This window comes from Euwallacea similis, chromosome 35 (genome assembly GCF_039881205.1).
Source record: "Euwallacea similis isolate ESF13 chromosome 35, ESF131.1, whole genome shotgun sequence".
Classification (NCBI taxonomy): domain Eukaryota; kingdom Metazoa; phylum Arthropoda; class Insecta; order Coleoptera; family Curculionidae; genus Euwallacea; species Euwallacea similis.
In genome coordinates this window covers 169,459-181,866 of record NC_089643.1, presented here as the reverse complement: position 1 = coordinate 181,866, position 12,408 = coordinate 169,459, and the positions used below count along the sequence as shown (strand labels likewise).

The following is a 12,408-nucleotide window of genomic DNA, read 5'->3' as shown; positions in this document are numbered from 1 at the left end:
AGGTTAATTTGAGGGCACTTTCGTTTCTTTTCCCTTTTTTTTACTCCGAATTCAATTTGTGTTTGACATTCAGGTTTTTAACACGCAACTTTAAACGATACGCGTCACTATTTTTATGATGAGGTTCGAAGATAAGAATACACTTTACAGGGATCTTGTAAACCATAAGAAATAGGGAGATGGTTAAATTAGCGAAAAGATGTGCCTTTCTGTGTTTTGAAAAATCATGTTTCCAAATTTGAAAAATTTCAAATGGATCCGAAGTTATTTAAAAAAAAAACGATTTTTCGCGATTCCTTTTTTCCCGCTTTCTGATTTTGTTTCAAAAGATATTTTAAAATAAATTTGACATTTTCATTGTCAATTTTTCTCCTCTACAAGATGATGTTCAGGTTATTGAAACAAATTCAGAAAACAGTAAAAAAAGAATAATGAGAAATCGGTTTTTCTCAGATAACTTTGGATCCATTTGGAATTTCTCAAATTTGAAGACGCGGTTTTTAGAGAACACAGAAAGGCGCAACTTTTCTCTGATTTAACCACCTCCCTATTTTTCATAGTTTATAAAATCCCTGTGAAGTGCATTCTTATCAGAGACAGGCTGTATAGTTAAAGCTTCAAAACGTTTGCACCTCCTAAATTTCCTGTTTTAAAATATAATAATTTCACCTTCATATTTATGGTTTATCATTAACAACGGTATCCCTTTTGTATCGATAAACAATTTTTTACATTTTCCTTCATAAATAAAAAATTCAAGGTTTATTTTGATGATATGGGCTAGTACCATTTTAGGGTTCAAAGCCAAATCACGATCAATTTGTAGAATCGCCAAGCGATACCACAAATTGATCGTACAAGAATAGCAGTTTTAATGACAGAAGGGCATTCGCAGAGGTTTGTAGTTGAGCGAATAGGCGTTTCTCAAGGCGACGTTTCCCGCATATGGAAGCATTATTTAAAGGCTAATTCTGTGCAAGAGAGATCTAGAAGTAGCTGCAGGCATAAAGGCAGAATCGCTATGAAGGGTGTCCGGAAATAACGTTTCCGTTATTCTTAAGATTAAAATTATGAAAAAAGTTCTTATAAACATACCCCAAAAATTGCTTGTTAAAGGGGATAAGACCCCTTAAAAGGGGAACTCAGAAGATGGTTTTTCGCAATATTTTCAAAAAAGTTTGCGCTAAAATTATAAAAGAACTTTTTTTGTCATTGTAATCTTTAGAATCACCTTTCATAAATAATTCAACGTTATTTTCGGACACCCTGTATACACTTAACAATTCGGCAAAATCCTACTATGGCAATACTAAAACTTTGAAAGGAAGATAAACATGCATTTGAAGTTGTTATTTCTTATTCAACGCTAAGAAAACGAATCATTCAGTCTAGTTCGCGATGTCGTCGATCAATAAGAGTTCCATCCTCGACTACAATATCAACACAGACTTTGTCGATTGCAGTGGACTGAACAGCACATACCCTTGCCCGAATGATTTATTTATTTTTTTGTTATTATTTTTTTTGTTGAGACCAGAGTTTATCCGGTAATTGATAGCCTCCGAATCTAAGTTTGCAGACAGCCAACAAGGACTGCTCAACTTGCTCACACTGCCTCGTGCTTCCTTTTGTGGGAGAAAATAGTATGTTTTGGGCTGGCATAATGTCCGACGGATGCACCGATTTAGTTCAGATTCAAGGGACAATGACTGACGATAGGTACACTAAGGACATTCTGAATCCATGTGTTAAATTATAGCGAGGGGTAATTGGGGACAGATTTGTCTTCATTGGCAACAATGCCTGTCCTCATCGCACTATAGCAGTAAGTGACTAGTTTAAAAGTGAGAAAATCAACCGTTTAAATTGGCCTGCTTGATCGCCTGACTTGAACCTTATAGAATGCGCTTGAAACACGGTTTCTAAAGCTGTGAACTCTCGAAAAAATCCTCCCAGAACCATCTGGGCGCTTATTAATGCTGCTGCAAAACAATGGCAGTGTATTCCTCAAGACCTTATAGCTAACCTTGTTCAAAGCATGCAGCGACTTCTTCACGTTTATATTGATGCCAGAGGTGGAAACATTTTTTTATTTTTTTTTATTTAAAAATATTGAAGGAAAATTTTCGTTTTTTGTTTTTAAGAATTGTTTTTATTGTTTAAAATTTAATAATAAAGTAATTATGGTACAAATTAATGCATTTTAAATTAAAATATTCAAGAATCAAGGTGCTGCAAGACTTTTGAAGTTATGTGAATTTACAAATCAATGACTTTGTATCCTACTTTATGGAAAAAGAGGGAGTATTTTATTCTCTATATCTCGGAATGGAATGAAACATCCCTCTCCACTTTTTTCAAATAGATGTCAAAGTTTGACAGGAATGCGTAGCATTTTTTAGATAAACAGCATCGTCAAACAAATGAGAAAATTCGAGTTTTACTTACTTTTAAAATAATTTAAAATAGCTTCTCTATCTAAATCGGTTTTTCTCAGCAAAACTGGGGCGGTCCGCGGATCTAATAGTGCCCCTTACTGGAGCCTGCACGCCACCTGCATTGCTTTTCGCTCCGAAAGAATCGGGAGGGCAAGAAGTTCTTAGATTGAGAAGACTTAACAGCCGTGGGCGTGGTTCTCATTGCCCTTGTTATGCCGAGGGATATTACTGGGGGGCAGCCCCAGAATTTCCAGCACCCGCTTTTGCCCGTCTATAGGAAACGCAATGCTTTTCTCAGCACGTTGGCCGCGTGGTTGTTCCACACAAAAATAAGAATGAAAAAAGAGTCTTCTAGGAAGATCAGTTTTCTCATTTTCGTAGATGACCAGGATTTTCCATCGATGGATTGCCAGGATTTCTTTTTGCACCACATCCAGCACTTCGTGGTGCCGCTAAGCGAGCAAGTGCCTAATCGATTATTTACGAAGTGTGTCACCTACCTAGGCTCCTTCCTTAAGGATATTGTCTGACTGTGCATCGTTGGGATCCCCTGTATATGCGCCCTTCCGTACCTGGGAACTGACCGTTGGCCTCATTAAAATGGGAAAGCCATTAAAAAGACAATAAATATCCTCCCGTCCCGTCAAAAACAGAACAATCTCTGCAGCATCGGGAAGTATTGAAAAATTGTCGATATGTTTATCCACGCTACAATTACGAGGGTCAAAAATGTTAACCCTGGGGTCGCTCGCAACAAAAAGAACCCATTAAGGGCACAATGCGGAGGGCGCATATTAAAATTTTCCTTGACCAAGGGTCAGTTTTTCAATGGCGGTGCGTCATATAAATCACTTATCGACCATTGTTGTGCGGTTGACTTTTGGCCTACATCTGTTCAAACCCTGTTAATGCCGTGTAAAAGAGTTTTTACGAAAGCTTCAACAGATCTACATCTGTCTTCGTGTGGTGGAGAAAAATCGGTTCTCAGAGGTAGAAATCTAAAACTTGTAAAGCGTGTGAACTTCCTTTTAAACGGTCATCAGTAGAGTTCGATTTTAGGAAACCACTTAAGGGAGGGTCATTAAATTGGACAAATTAGACTCGTTGTTTATGCGGTTTTCGTGTTTGTTTCTAGTTCAGGTTCCGGTTCCTGCCCACAGACCAATAGGACACGTGGTCCTATCGATGGAAATAACCATCGAATTCGCACGGCGTCCAACAACTTTCACTGTTTAAGAGGCACTGGACAATGTCAAAGGAACATCCCATCTGGTCTAAGAAAACGCAGCGGGACGCGCGTATTTTCGGAAGCGCATTGTGCAACGCAAACAGTTTACGGGTTTTTTTAAAGCAGCTTTAACAGCCCCATAAATTCAGACACACCATCGAAATAGGTTAATTGCCGCGATTGTATAAACAGGAATTTTTGTGTTTGATAATTTTCCTATACAGAACAAAAAAATCCTAGCGCCAAGCGCTGATTGAAGCACGGAGACTAGCGGCTCCGACGAATCGCTAAATCATGATTTTCGGACGCGTCGATGCCCAAATGATTATTAATAAAGGATTGTTTACAGCATTTTTATCACTTGACCCATTTTGATGTCGTTAAGTTTCGATATTTAACGTTACATAAAAAACGAATAAACAGATGTATCGGTGTCGTAACCTCCGCTTAGTGTTTACGCAACGCTAATAAAAAATATAAACAAACAACGGGCACTCGTAAAAAATACATTTCCAAATGCGAAACAAAAATCAATAAACACCCATCGTTTGATTTGAATAATACCTATCGGAGATATTTTTAGGAGAAGAGAATGAGTAATTCTCACTGCTGCACAAGGTGTGGCTCCCCGTTAAGAATTCATAATAATTAGCATAAAAATGGGCAGGCACATATATTTTGGAGGAAAGATTTTAAAGTATTTTAAGTCTAAAAACGTTAAGAACGCCCATGGGCATGCGACACAAAAAATAATTTTCAGAGATCTAAATAAACTTTTCACAATGTGGCTACGTCGCTCGGACTCTGACAGCTCCCGTCACGCAATGTGCAGCTATGGTTACTTTGAAACAAGCGAACGGCACCTTGTTGCCACTTTTCTGAATATATTTAATTTTGTTTTTAAATTTTTAAAAGGGGTGTAAAATATTTTGTTGTAGAATTGTATAAGGCACAAAAAAGGTTTGGTACAATTCATGACGCTCTGACAGCGTATATGTAAACCTGCAGCCAAGTCGATCAAACGAAGGGTGATTTTCGATTTTTCAGAGTGCGTCCCCTTTACCTCTAAAGCACTCAATTTGTTAGGTATTTTTAAAATTTTATAAGATAAAACGGTTTAGAGAAACGCTAGAGTTCCCGGGTAGGCACATTCATGAAGAGTCTCGGTGCGAGCATCTGGTACCATAAAAAACAATCATATTTTTCTTCAACCCCAAATTCTTGGGCAAAAACTCTCAAAACATCGAAGAACTATACATGGTGATCAGATTTGAACTTGAAGGAAAACCCTACTTCCCAACTAGATACATATATAAACTATCTTGAAACTGCATTTTAATATCAACCAAGCTTTCAGAGCTATAGGGTGTTTTTCGAAAACGTGGATAATTTAGAAGTGTCTGTACATTTTTTTCTATTTAAAATGTTTATTAATTTTGTATTATATTTCACTCCTCCTTCACACCTTCACTCTCTCCCCAAATTGAACTTTCTAAGCATCTTCAGGAAATTCTTGATATTCCATATCAAAGGAAACCTTCAAATTGCTTATAGTATATAAGTTCCTACTTCAGGTCTTTCTCTGGGTTTGAAAAAGCCTGAGTTCTAGAATTTCAGTGGATTGGAAAAAAAGAGATTTTTTGAAAATGGAATATAAATATGAGTAAGTTGCCAGTACAAATCCATTTAGGAAATTTTAAAAATCGCGATGCGTTATAGTTGTTTTATGTATAAAGAATTCTGGCAGAAAATGTAATAAAACATTTTAGGGCGATTAAAGTCTTAGCCAAACGTTTATTCAGTCTAATTTTATGGTGTAACAGGCGGGACGATACTGAACTTTTGGTATATTGCAATTGCTGTGTGTAGATCGACTCAAAATCAATAAACTGGACTACTTCCGTAACTAAATCGTAATGTAAATAAACAGTAATTCCGTAAATTGATTGCTATTTGCGACGATTCAATGAATTCTAGTGGAAAAAGTTATGGGACGACCGATCATGCAATGTTCGCACGAAAACCAAATTCTTTTTAAATTCATAAAAATGGAAATACTCGCATTAATGAATATTATTTTCACCCAACATCGAGGCCTAAAAGGGCTAATACATTATATATTGTACTTATTCTAGATAAACATATCAATAACGAGCAAATGTCTAAGAAATAGTTTAATTCATCTTATTTACAGTGAGTTACTGAAATGTTACTGCAACAGACCTACTCTTTGTTACACCACTCGGAGCACTCCCATTAAACAACAGAGATTTTGATAACGCCATTCACACATGACAGATCCAGTCCAGTCATAAGTCATAACTTTCAATCATATGTAACTGTAACAACGGTTTTTGGATTTTTGAACATTTGAATTTTAAGAAAAAGTTCCCTATTTAAGTAATTTCTCAGTATTTTGCTCAAATAACCGCAATGGGGTCTAACACCAGCAAGTTAACTGAAAACCTTAATGAATACTACTCAAGCACCTGTGAAAATTATAGCCAACCTGAAGAGACTGGAAGTATTCCTACTACCCCAGTTTTAACTCCAAAGGTATGTGTTAAATCATGAATTTAGCATTACCAACATTTTAATACTTTGTAAAGGCGTCCCACGAGGAGGTAAGAGAGCAACACATGGATCCAAGATCTCCGAGCAAACAAATTGCCCGCACTCCTATAGAGGTAAAAGATTTGCAGCTTCAAGGTATGTGTGAACAGCCCCATATTCTCTATCTTGCAGGTACTCTCATCTGCAGCCCTAAAGTTTACAGATCTAACAATTGAAAGCTCAGAAACTGACAGGCCTAATATAGAAACTCCTCTAAAACATCACTTAATCTTAGGTATAGATCCTCGATCTCCCAGTATTGGAGTGCAAAGAACACCTATAGTAGTTAGTGCTTCCCCTGACAAAAAATTCCCTGCAATAGTTAAAAACAAAAATTTGGAAAAAATTAAGAATAGTGTTCTTTTGAATTCTTCAATTGCTGGTGTAGCAACTCCTAAGCAGGTTTCCCCAAAACTTTTGTCCAGCCACCTGGCAACCCCTAAAATAGCTAAAAGTGATGATGCTTACAAAAGGAAGTCATTTGTACTCTTGGAGACTAATATTGATTTTACTGAGACTGATTTGGATGTGGTGATACAAGAGAAATATTCTGGGAAGGACAGAGTTTGCTCAATGGAAGAAGTTGATGATAAAAAAGAAACACAGGAAGGTTTAGAAGAGATGAATGATGAAATAAAAGAATCTTTTACTACAGAAACACAAGAATCTTCAATGGAGACAGGACCAGTGGACATTGAAAATGAAGAGAATAAGGAGCAAAATGTTGAAGAGGTTTTAGTAGTTCAGACAGTGGAACACTATGTTGAAGTAACAGATAGTAACCTGTTAAAGGATATTATTGGAGAACAATCAATATCAAAGGAAATGAATGAAGATCAAGGCATGGACAGTAAAGATGTCTTAAAAGAAACTGACACTATGCAACCTCATCAAAATCAAATGGAATTAAGACCTGAAATTCAACATGAATTAACTACTCACACTCTCTCTTTTACTCCTGAGAAATCAGCTCCTGCATCTCCTCGACTCAAAATGGATCTCGAGCTAACCACTAGAATCCATTCTCCTCCTAATTTAATCACCTCCAAAGCAGCTCCCATGTTTTCTCCAACCCCATACAGCATATCGCCTCAAAAATCCAAATCTGAACCAGTCACTTCCCCAATAATAAACCTCACAGCAGATGTAAATGAATTGGACAAGAAACTCACTAATTTGATCTATGAAGATGAGGACCCAATAGTTTGTCCTAGAGCTGTTAAATCAATAGATCAATGCCGGACCCCACTGGGACTGAGAAATGGTGAGGAAGTAAAGAAGAGTAATGTCCAGAAATTGAAAGTTAGTGATAAACCCAGAAAGCAAGTTAAAATGGGCAGCAAGATACCCATTTTTAAAGATAAAAAGGTTAAGGTACAGTGTGAGAATACACCACCTCCAAGAAACATACGTAATATTGGGAATTCAAAGAAGACACACTGGGATCCTAAAGATGAAACTTTATTTATTTGAATGTGTGAGTATGTTTTTAATTCTCTTATTCTGAATGTGATTGATTGTGTTGATAAGTAAGTCTTTCTATCTTAATGACATTCCACATTCACAGAGAGCATGTTTGTTTTGTGTTTTAAAGTGGTATGAGTAAAATAGTGCCTCTCAAGTTTAATAAATATTTAAAATTTTTGACAGGCTGTTCAATTTTGGACAGGCCTATTTGCACATTTTAAAAACCAAAAACAGGAGATCTAAGGCTGGTGTTTTGATATAGGAGACATTTTTGTATTAGTTACTATTTTATTTTTCCAAGTTTATATTCCATAAATGTTTATGATTAAATTGTAACTCTCCTAAAGTATATTACTCCTTATAAATACATACAGCCATATAAATCATGGCATTTATGTTTTTTCTATATGAATAAAAGTGAACCTTTAACCCTTAAATAATCTAAAGAAAGTATCACTGCTACTTTGCAGATATACAGCAATGACTTGGCGGTACTGACCAATCATACAAATAATACTTCCGCCTCTCCTCTTCACTAACACACAATCTCTTATCACTTGTCAGACTATTATACATTTCCTTCATTTCATCTGTTCCCACAGGGTGGCTAATTAAATGGTAATTTTTGCATCCTCTTGAGGTCCACTCTGTATCAAACCTAATATCATGTATTCGAATCACCTCTGTCACTGGAGATAGCCAAAGCCCCACACTGATATCCTCTGATTTAAATGTCCTGTAAGATAAGTTCTGAAAAACTTCATTTAGAGTGAATCAATAGTTTACCTTAGATAATCAGTATTTTTAGCAATAAATGTTACTAATGCTTTAGATAAGATATATCCACCACCTAAAGCATAAGGAGCATATCTATCGCAAGTGATCCAGTCAGTTTCCTTCCATTTGCCAGAAGTTTTAATTTTGGCATTGCCATGAAAATATCCCCAATACAAGCTCATATTGGCAATAAAATTTTCTTTATTTGTCTTCACATTTGATTGAACATTGACACAAATGAAGTGATTAAGCTTTTCAGGGGGAAGATTTAAAGGGAATTGTAAATTTGAATTTGCTAACATGTTTTCCATTTTTGGAATTTCTTTCAATAATTCTGGCAAATTTATGAAAGAATCATCATCACATTTTAGGGCATATTTGTAGCCCAAACCATAGTTGAACTGCTCATCCAGCCATGTAAAGCTCTTCAGTACTTTTTCAGTTAAATTCTCATAGCTATCATTTATAGGTAAGATTAAAATATCAGCAAAACTAGATTGTTCGGCGCTCATATGCAGAACTTGATCAGTACTAAGACTTAGACTACCTATTACAAAGTAATGCTTAAACCTGTACCCAGCAGGTATTGCAGATTTTCTCCCTAATTTTAACCAAGTCCTCCTGATGACATTACGCCTCTCCAGGTTATTAGGAGCTGAGATTATGAGAATTATGAGTTCTGGGTTTTTTAACTTGGAGTTCTGCATTATGTGGTATTCTCGGTCTTCATTGTCAAGGACACAAGTTTTGTCTATGGGAGTTAGATTTAAAGTGAGCATACAACCTAGTGAAAAGAAAAAAAATGACAAAATTATAGATCGAAAATATCTGGTCTCTTTAAATCTCATGTCATTCAGTTCAAATAGGAATCTAAGGAGTTTTACATATTTTCTTTTAAGTTAAATGTAAGGAAAAGTGAAATAATGTGTGTTTGATCGTACACAAGAAAAGTGAGGTTATAGTCAAAGTTGTATGCTCAGCAGATCTAGCGATCTCTTTTCAATTAATGCGTTGAAGGAGAAGTTGATATTTTAATGAAACTCCTAATAGGCCAATTATTATTCTTCAGATTCATCACAATCTATACAAAGTTAAATATATTTTTGATGTGATCTCTTCCTCAATAGAAATCAAATACTGGAAAATAATAAATGAGAGGTTATGTTATTTGTTATTGATTATTTTTGTAATTTTTATATTTTTTAATTATTAATTAATTTCTTAATACAAATTGTTTAAAAAAAGTTATTAAAAACTCCTTTGAAAATCGACCCCCAAAGCAGCCAAAAGAATGTTGATTTCCTTGAGAAATGACCACAGGGAGCACTTAAAACTGCTCCTCTCCCAACCAGAACAAGGTACTCTTTTACTCTTCTTTCCAATATTTCTCTACAGTTGTTTTGCCTTTAGTTGTAGCAGATTTTTGCAAATTGACTGTCGACTACATACAAAAAGGCCCTAGTCCCAAATTATATAACACAGCAGCACTGAAACTAAAGGTAACTCCTGATGCTATACAGAACTGCGTGTATGGCTTGGTAAATTTGTTGTTAGTAGCTTGTAAACATCAGGTTTGTTTGATATGATTATCAAGGATCTCCTCATTTTAATAGTTTTCAAATCCTAGTTAAGTGAAGCAGATTTTCGAGACTCTCTCCTCACTTTAGGTTTTTCTGAAGAGTTAACTCCAATATTAATTCAGTTTTATGATGGGAATAAAAGTGAAATTTCAAATTTGAAGAGTAGTACTTTATCTGAGCCACATTATGATGATTTACAGTGGCGGCTAGAAGTACAAGTATGCGTTCCTTTTTATAGAAATGTAATTGGATTAACACATAATATTTAAGTTGGGCTCAAGAGCTCTTCTTAAGCAAGTGACTCCTCTGATTGCTATGGATCTCATATTAAAAACTAAGCAAGAGCCAGAGATGCATATTGAACATAAATTACTCCAAACTGACCTTACAAATCTGCTACACATTACAAATGAACTAGAGAAAGCTTTGGATGAATCTAGGAGCAGGCATTCCAGGAAAATTCAAAGGATGTTAAATACTTATTCTCAGAATAATTAAATAAAAAGTAATTTTGCTAGATATAAGTTCATTATATTAATAAAACAGTTTTTCTTCAATATTATCACTTTGTCTTAATAGGCTGTTCCTATTTACAGAATAATAACCATGAACTAGTTGAAAACCTTGAAATGGAAGCAATAATAGCAAATTGATGAGTTAATCATCGTCATCATCATCATCAGTCTCAGCCTTTTTGGCATCTTCTTCTGCTTGTTTATAATGCCTGTATTCAGGCTTAAGTTCCCACATATTTTTGTGGGGATTCTTCAAGTTGTAATTGCAAACTTCTTTTAAAATTTCCTTTAAATAAGTTATTGGCTGTTTGGTTATTTTCACTAAATCTTTGATATTGTAATACTGATGCTTCTCAAAAGCATTAAACAGCATTTCAAGAACTGCATCTTTGTCATCACGAGCCTTTTTACCTTCCATTTTCTTTCGCTCCATATACTCAATCTGAAAAATGGCAACTATTTGCAGTGCTTAATTCAATTAATTAATATTCTTACATTGTTTTTGTGATCAGAAACTGGCTTGAAGCTTTGCACCACTCTGTCTAGCTGTTTGACCTTTCTTGCAGGCAAAGAAGCCTTTCTAATAGATTCTAATTTCAATTTCATATAGCAATTGTCAGCATATGGCCTGCACTCTAGTTTTTGCACTATTTTTCCCTCCATGTGCAGTTTCTCAGTTTCTGGCACTACTGAGTCAGTTTTTTCAGCTGCAAATCAATATTTTTTACAAGATTATTGAATTTTTTTGAATCAACCTACGAATAACATGTGAGAAAACCCCTAAAGTTTGAGCTGTTACTGTAGACACATCCAATCTATGGTCTTTTGGAATGCTCTCCTCTCCGGGTTCATTGAGACTTAATATGGGTGCAGACAAAGTGAGGGATACCTGAGGCTTCTGACCCTGTTGTCTATGAGGTATAAGTCAAGGGTTTTAAGGATGTTTGAGGAAACCTTACTTGGTAATTTTTAATTTGCCAACTTCCATATCACTTGGAGCTTTCTCCCATCGGCTGGCCACATATTTGGGAACTTTCACTAGCCAAACTCCACGATTTGCGTTAGATAAATCAAGGTCTCGATCTATGTGCGTCTCCTTAGACATTTTTTTATGGAATTGAGGTTTAAATATTAGGAATTTCTCTGAAAAGATGGAACAAAGTATAAGATCCACGAAACCTATTTACTATTTGTGATTGTTTCTTTTATTAGTGAGTCTGTCAGTGTCAATCACCTGTCATGTGGATTCTGTTTGAAAACATCGATGTGGCAACGCTGTGCGCATTCGCTAGCTATATAGAGTATGAAAGGAGTTTTTACGTTTCATTTCGTCATTTATTACTCTGATGTTATTTTCTTTTGAGCTTTTTCTATGGCCTTAAAAAGTGAAATCCTTCTTACAATAAAACATTTAAATTGTTTACAAGTTATTAAGCCATAAATCTTAAAAGTTACGAGGTCGGTTTAATTAGGGCAAAGTTGCGAAATTTGGACTTCAGGAATATACCGTTTCAAAATTTGGAAAATTCCCAAGATTTTCCGATCCGAAACAACTGAAATTTTGGAAAACAGTTTTTAGATTTTCCTCTGCTGTTTTGACGAAGGAAATCAAAATTATTGACACTTCATCATTGCAACTTGTTATCTTGTACATGGTGATGTCATTTATTATCCGACGTTTCGATTTTCGGCAACCATCATCAACTTTCTGTTTTCTTTTGAACGCTATCTTGAATTTTCGCTTTTTTGGATTCGGATTTTTTCTGATTACTATGATATATTACATGCTA

The 12,408-nt window shown here is 35.4% G+C and overlaps 4 protein-coding genes across 5 annotated transcripts in view; 2 read left to right on the top strand and 2 right to left on the bottom strand.

Annotated features, from left to right (window-relative positions):
* The window catches only part of LOC136418420 (cell division cycle-associated protein 3-like), a 106,502-nt gene extending 98,369 nt beyond the window's left edge, over nucleotides 1–8,133 (top strand). Inside the window, exons 2-4 of one of the 2 annotated variants that reach the window (XM_066404482.1) lie at nucleotides 6,055–6,222; nucleotides 6,276–6,353; nucleotides 6,412–8,133. In XM_066404482.1, the coding sequence (XP_066260579.1) occupies nucleotides 6,100–6,222; nucleotides 6,276–6,353; nucleotides 6,412–7,752 (1,542 nt within the window). In that variant the 5' untranslated portion in view covers nucleotides 6,055–6,099 and the 3' untranslated portion in view covers nucleotides 7,753–8,133. Of the gene's footprint in view, nucleotides 1–6,029; nucleotides 6,223–6,275; nucleotides 6,354–6,411 lie in introns of those variants that run through there. The other variant, XM_066404483.1, reaches the window with a different exon arrangement.
* Nucleotides 8,015–9,454, bottom strand: beta3GalTII (beta-1,3-galactosyltransferase 6). The gene is made up of 2 exons (XM_066404499.1): nucleotides 8,533–9,454; nucleotides 8,015–8,482 (listed from the first exon to the last, which is right to left on the bottom strand). The coding sequence occupies exons 1-2, from the start codon at nucleotides 9,369–9,371 to the stop codon at nucleotides 8,206–8,208; spliced, it is 1,116 nt and encodes a 371-aa protein (XP_066260596.1). The 5' UTR covers nucleotides 9,372–9,454; the 3' UTR covers nucleotides 8,015–8,205.
* Nucleotides 9,455–9,669: 215 nt separating this feature from the next.
* On the top strand, nucleotides 9,670–10,707 carry LOC136418434 (COMM domain-containing protein 2). The gene is made up of 4 exons (XM_066404506.1): nucleotides 9,670–9,881; nucleotides 9,934–10,094; nucleotides 10,151–10,321; nucleotides 10,374–10,707. Exons 1-4 carry the CDS (start codon nucleotides 9,815–9,817, stop codon nucleotides 10,599–10,601), a joined length of 627 nt encoding a protein of 208 aa, XP_066260603.1. The 5' UTR covers nucleotides 9,670–9,814; the 3' UTR covers nucleotides 10,602–10,707.
* TfIIFbeta (transcription factor TFIIFbeta) lies at nucleotides 10,598–11,809 on the bottom strand. The gene is made up of 4 exons (XM_066404504.1): nucleotides 11,578–11,809; nucleotides 11,378–11,529; nucleotides 11,114–11,325; nucleotides 10,598–11,060 (listed from the first exon to the last, which is right to left on the bottom strand). The coding sequence occupies exons 1-4, from the start codon at nucleotides 11,721–11,723 to the stop codon at nucleotides 10,761–10,763; spliced, it is 810 nt and encodes a 269-aa protein (XP_066260601.1). The 5' UTR covers nucleotides 11,724–11,809; the 3' UTR covers nucleotides 10,598–10,760.
* Between the last annotated feature and the right edge of the window lie 599 nt (nucleotides 11,810–12,408).

What these genes read in the sequence shown, in the direction of transcription:
- beta3GalTII (XM_066404499.1), bottom strand. Translation starts at nt 9,371, where the DNA reads ATGAGATTTAAAGAGACCAGATATTTTCGATCTATAATTTTGTCATTT. An exon ending in AAAAATACTGATTATCTAAG is followed by an intron (nt 8,483 to 8,532) that starts GTAAACTATTGA and finishes CTTATCTTACAG; the next exon opens with GACATTTAAATCAGAGGATA.
- LOC136418434 (XM_066404506.1), top strand. Translation starts at nt 9,815, where the DNA reads ATGTTGATTTCCTTGAGAAATGACCACAGGGAGCACTTAAAACTGCTC. An exon ending in TAGTAGCTTGTAAACATCAG is followed by an intron (nt 10,095 to 10,150) that starts GTTTGTTTGATA and finishes TTCAAATCCTAG; the next exon opens with TTAAGTGAAGCAGATTTTCG. An exon ending in AGTGGCGGCTAGAAGTACAA is followed by an intron (nt 10,322 to 10,373) that starts GTATGCGTTCCT and finishes ATAATATTTAAG; the next exon opens with TTGGGCTCAAGAGCTCTTCT.
- TfIIFbeta (XM_066404504.1), bottom strand. Translation starts at nt 11,723, where the DNA reads ATGTCTAAGGAGACGCACATAGATCGAGACCTTGATTTATCTAACGCA. An exon ending in GGCAAATTAAAAATTACCAA is followed by an intron (nt 11,530 to 11,577) that starts GTAAGGTTTCCT and finishes TATACCTCATAG; the next exon opens with ACAACAGGGTCAGAAGCCTC. An exon ending in GGTTTTCTCACATGTTATTC is followed by an intron (nt 11,326 to 11,377) that starts GTAGGTTGATTC and finishes ATTGATTTGCAG; the next exon opens with CTGAAAAAACTGACTCAGTA.